Consider the following 6141-nt stretch of genomic DNA (forward strand, 5'->3'; position numbering starts at 1 on the left):
GGGGTTTTTTTGCGGAGCAGTTCATTTTACGTGGCAAAACTATGAGAGACGATGATCAGGATTACGTCGTTGATTAGGTTTATGACACATCTGGTATTTCATGCTGTTGATGGGCTGAGGGGCAGCACTTCTGGCCATTCTTGAAAGACTTTGTGGCAACCAACCCTCGCTTGAAGAGCACCTCATCAGTGACAGGAACCACTTCCTGTCTCACCTCCGTCTGCCTTGTCATTCCCACACGGCCTCGCTACATTCACGCCCTGACCTCCAACCCCCCCCCCCCCCAATATCTCCTGACCAGCCTCCTACAGTACAGTACATCACCTGGGCTGCTCTCCTCCGACCCTCCCCCTCCTCTCAGCTCCACACTGGCTGTGTCGTCTGGCCTTTCCTCTCCATGGGTGCCTCTCAACATCTCTCCTCGATCCTCGAGGGGCTCTCCCACTGATCTATAACTAGCACTGGAGTGGATAGACTATCCTACTATTGCCGGCCCATCATTCTTTATCTAGATCAGTGAGGACGAGGATCGAGGAAGGAAGGGAGGGTGTATAAAACACTAAATGAGAGGCACCCCATGTCATGGCCAGAAACCTGGGCTGAGGTCTGACGCTTTGACCCCATCCTCGCCCCACCCTGCTCCCAGGATGCTCCTTGCTCCCTGGCCTGACCCCCCCCCCACACCCCCCAACCCCAAGATCCGAATGTGCCCCCCCTCCCTTCTCCCCTCCTCCCAAGCATGTGGAGTCCCATGCCACGCCGCACCACCACACCACACCACGACCACCAGCCATCCTCGTCACCCTCCCCCCTACCTCCCCCACCACCACCACCACCACCACCTCCACCGCTGTATCTGTTAGCTCAAAGTGTTAACTCTCCTCTTCAGTGGCAGACCGTATCGCCTTCTGAGAAGACCCCCGATCTGAAAAGAGCTTTAAGGACCTTGCTTAGTAAGATGAAGGTAAAGTCAACACGCACACACACACCCACACACACACACACCTTAAACACACTTCCAAAGCCTCCCCCATTGCCTGTCTTGGCCGTCCAATCCCTCGTTGTCCATTGCAAAGCCCTCAGTCCATCCCTACCATGCCCTCCCTAGTGATCACAGGCTCATCGCCTGGTAGGCCTTGGACTCCGTGGCTGGCTGGCTCGCTTGTTGACTGGTCACACACATATATATATACACACACACACACACACACACACACACACACACACACACACACACACACACACACACACACACATACACACACACACACATTTCACTCCACCTGTGGCTCTGATATGTGGGTTTGTGTTTGGAATGGCAAGCTTCCCATCCACAGTCTGCATTCCCCCTTGCTCCCATCTCGATCCCATTGGCTTCTCCAGATGCCCATCAGAGACTCCAACCAGTAGGATTGCTTGAGGAGTGCTGATAGGTTGCGCCGTAGAGTAGTGATGGATATAGAGGAGCAGCTTTTACTTCAGTGTTGTGGACTTTGCATGTGTCTCCATACACACGTTTATACATATAGCACACACACACACACGCGCACGCACGCACACACATACACACACACACACACACACACACATGCACGCACAGACATGGACACATACACGTACACAGATACACACACACAGTGAATGTATGTTACCCATATCACTTTACGGAAGTAGCTACTTGCTGTGTGTGTGTGCTATCCTTGTGTTAACTTGTAATTCAGATGATTGATAAGCAAGCATGTGTATGTACCCTGATTCTACATGTCCCCTCAACACATTGAGATTTTCTCCAAAAGTAGCATGACACTGCAACATGTATTTTTTGGTGTCAAAATAGTGCACCAATACTGTCCCTAGACAGAAATAATGTGTGAAGCTGAAGCTGAAACAATAGTGCTTCCCAATATTCCTGTGAAAATGTTTGTCAGTTTTTGATTGCATGAATTTGCATTTCCCTTCCAACAAACAACAAAATATTGGAAACAAATTATCAGATTGAATCACAGAAATATTGGTGTCACAGAGCATTATGGTACACCTAGAAGCTGATTTTGACATCAAAAACAATATGTTGCAACTTTTAATTGGGCAAAACGTGCAATATTGCTTATTGTCTAGCTTTTTAAATAAAGGAAGTTAAGCTTACATTTGGGTAAATCTTCCAGAACTGAAATTGCTGCATATGTCATGTCTGTAAAGTGATAAATACAAAAACATTTAAGGGACAGCCGGGCCATTTAACTGACAGGGGCAAATGCAAAATGTCTGTGAAAAAGCAAAAACAAATGCAGCAATGTTGAAAAGCTTTGATGTAGCAAAACCAGTGAGCGTTCGTCGCCCTCTGTTCAGTTGTGTGTGGAATTGTTTTGACAAGAGCATGTCAGCTGGAACAGGGTGAATGTATTCAGCTGTTGCTACCTGGAGAAGTGCATGAACAGATGAAGGCCATGCCATGCACCACCACAAGGCTCCGCTAATGAAATGAGGCAGAGACATTTCACGCTTCACCGGTGTCCTCTCTGTCTGCTGTGTGTATTGGGATTCTATTAAGTTTGAGAACCCAATTTTCCACTCTTGATACAACCATGAACGGGCAGGTTCTAGCCAACCAAACTGCCCTGGAATGTAGACTTCAGGAGTTCCGGAACGTTCTCTGTGTCTTTTTGTTGTTGTTGTTGTTGTGGAGTCTCCTGCTTCTTTCATTTCCTCCCTGTCCTCTTCTCTCTCCTATCGGTGTCATCTCAACTAAATGTCCCTAAATGTCTTTTTTTCTTCCTCCTCCTCTTCCTCCTCCTCCTCCAGGACTCGGACTCTCCGCGTCACTCCACGGCCTCCAACAGCTCCACCTTCAGCAGCCCTCCAAGCCCGGCCTCCCCGCACAAGACCAAGTCCCTCTCCTTAGAGAGCACAGATCGCACCGCCTGGGACACATGAGGGGACACGACGCGCTCCTGGACACCACCCACCCCCCAAACTCCATCCCATAATAACCCTTCCCCACCTCTCTCTCTACCTCTCTCTCTCTATCTCTCTGTCTCTCTCTCCACAGAACTCCTACCCCTCCCACTGTCCTTCCTGCCCACTTCCTTGTTGTGTTCTTCGCCAATAGCACTCCAAGCTCTGCCCTCTGTCTTAAAGGCGCTTAACAGACCACTCCCCCCTCCACACACACCCCGCAACCCCCACCCCAGCCATGCCACGCCACCCCCAGTAGGGAGAGGCCACTGTTATTATGCTATGAGTGTGTATGCGTATCGAGATGGACGCATTTGTGTGTCTGCGTGTGTGTGTGTGTGTGTGTTTGTGTGTGTGAGTGTGAGCAAGAGTGTGTGTTTGTGCAAGGAAAAAATAGTTCCCCTGCCCCTCTTTCTACAGACCTGCTTTGTAACTGGAACTGGGACAGAGATGAAATTGAATCACATATTTGGTGGTCTTGAACTTAAGTCCCTTGGCTACCAACAGGACAACGCATCCCATTGTTGGAGACGGGGAGATTTTACACTCTGTGAATGGTATCTGTACATAATATCATTTGGGGGGTGAACCCCTTATTTATTACCCCGTCTGAGACCCCACAAAGTGAAACGACAGCAATCAGCACCTGCGTCCCCCCAACACCCCTTTGGCCTGTGATTTGCAGACTGAACCAACTGGCCAAAGTAAAAGGGGGGTTTCACTGTTAACGCAACACAAATGCCACCTCATCTCATTCTATCTCCTCAGCACAGCGATGTGTGCAAGTACGACGCCTTTGTTTCATCAGCAAGAGAGAAAAAAAGCTTAAACTGCCTAACATGGACTGACACTTACTTACCCATTGCAACTACATAGACAGACGCACACATGCACACATACACTGCATTCACCCACAGTCTGCTGTCTTCCTGCTATAGAACCTTAGGGATGCTATGGACGACGCCTGTCAAGATATCAAACATAATGACCACTCCTACTTTTACGCGAGTCAATCTCCTTCCTATAGTTTTAGACCAATCAGCACAGCCCTTTGCATCACGGACACGCCCACATATCCAGTGATGTACATACATTAAAAAGTAGAGTATAATATATGATAATAAGAAAATATTATAGAACAGCGGGAAAAAACTATGAGAAGGGATGACACTCATTCTGTTCTTGAGAATATCCAGAAGAGGAGTCACTCAAGGCTGTCTTTTAAAACCACTTTCTCTGTTTTTGTTTGATGCATCTTCTGTTTTTTTTTTTTTTTTGTTCCTTTTGCATTTTAGAATTGTTTTTATTTAATTCTCAGACTGGTGGAATGTTTTGTTTTTTTTCTCTCTCTGTCAAGTCACGGAGGAAAACCTTTTAATTATGCATAACAGTTTACAATGTTTCCGTATGTTTACCTTCCACTTGCACGTACTGTCAATTCTTTGGCTCTTCCACTTCAGATGCTAAACTTTCCTCGCAGCGATTGTTACTGATATTACCGAATGTGCATCGCCTTCCACATGCGCTAGACTAGTCTGACATTGTGCACAAGTAAGACATCTTGATGTTTCACCTTGTCAACAGTTTTGGAAACTGGAAAAAAATGTTACGTGACCACACAAAAAGTTATATAAGATTGTTTGGTTAGTTTGGAATTGCCACAGAATTGTAAAAAAGACACTTGTAAAAAAAATTATGTAAAACCAACTGCTCACTGTGGGAATTTTTTGACTGTTGTCATGACCACTGCAGATGCATTGTTAAGGCTTGGTGTACTTGAATTTTTTGACAGAATGCTCATAGGTGTTTGTCGGACCTTAGCAGAAGGACTAGTTTGACCTATGTTTAAATGATGGGACCTAGCTATATTCACGACTACAGTAATAGACTCTAGTTTGAAGAGAATGAAGAGAGGGGCATCGGAATGTACCACTTTTGTTGTTCATAACAACCCTCTGTATTCTAATATTCTACCAAGACGACCAATGTGAATTTACATTCCTTAAACTCATTACTACAGACAACAGACCAAACTGTCCAAGAAATGACATTCTTTCATAAACTTGAAGGTAACTGGGGAGTTCTCTTATATAGGTTTGTTTTCATCCATCGAGTTGTGTTTTTATCCACTTTTAAACAATGTCTTGTAATTACGTCAACAATGCTAATCTGGAAAGGAGGGTTGTGGAAGTACTGTCTTTAACAATGACTATTGTAATCCTGTGATTTCTAAATGGGACTACCACACAAACTTTAAAAACTGCACAATCATTATCATCTCAGTTATAAATGGGTGTAATGCACTCCATATAATGGTCATGATTTTATTGTTACCAAAAAGCCCAGCTGGATGCAGTAGAATTAGTCTTTTGAAGCCCCTATTTGTACGCTTGGGTATAGATATGCCCATGTTTACCCTCCCCTGCCCACATACATAGAATTTGTTGAATGTGAAGAGATGAGCTCTTGCATACATGGAAGGTATGGAGAAAAGGCAAATGGATGGCAAGTCTTTGACTAGCACCCTTCTCAGGTTAGTCTGACCCCCACTAACACTAGCATGTCTGAGTACTTCTGAGGGGCAGCTGTGTTTGACCAAAATGACAGCATCTGGAAGTTTTATTAAAGTGGCACACTATAGGAGCTTTTTTAAAAGGGCTCGCAGGCCATCACTGACTGGAGGGGTTTGGTTTGGAAGAGGACACAGTAGACATTTTAGAGGGGATTGTTCTGAAGAGAAATTGCCTTTGAAACTTCAGTTTGTCTTCGCTCACTCACCTTTTTTTAAGGAATTACCTTGTAATAAGTTGTACAGTTTTTTTTGCATGTCATAGGTGTAATCATTTCTTGGGGTTCGGTTTTGTTATACTGTTACGCAAAAATTAAATTCACTCAAGTGATGAGCTTTGGGCAAGGTTCTATGAGGGTTGTCCAACACAGGTAGATTTTTTTCTTTTTTTTTTGCACAGAGATATTTAAGGTGGTAGGTCAACCGAATAATGTATGAAACTGGCCGCCACATGTTTGTGGAGAAATTATTATATTAACCTGACTCCGATGTAATTCAATAAAAGCGGAGGGATATTAAAGATGTGACTCCAGTTGTTGTTCTTGATGTTTACCATGTTTGTGCTTTCATTTAATACAGCAGGAAGGAAATCCTCCTCGTCACACTTACAAAATCAT

At 45.0% G+C, this 6141-nt stretch overlaps 1 protein-coding gene across 1 annotated transcript in view; it reads left to right on the forward strand.

Moving 5' to 3' along the window:
- cdc42bpab (CDC42 binding protein kinase alpha (DMPK-like) b) overlaps positions 1–6044 on the forward strand; it is a 71033-nt gene extending 64989 nt beyond the window's left edge. Inside the window, 2 exon segments of the mRNA XM_062550401.1 lie at positions 890–964; positions 2803–6044. Coding sequence (XP_062406385.1) covers positions 890–964; positions 2803–2934 — 207 coding nt within the window. The 3' untranslated portion in view covers positions 2935–6044.
- Positions 6045–6141: the final 97 nt, after the last annotated feature.

Source organism: Sardina pilchardus, chromosome 12, assembly GCF_963854185.1.
Source record: "Sardina pilchardus chromosome 12, fSarPil1.1, whole genome shotgun sequence".
Lineage (NCBI taxonomy): Eukaryota > Metazoa > Chordata > Actinopteri > Clupeiformes > Clupeidae > Sardina > Sardina pilchardus.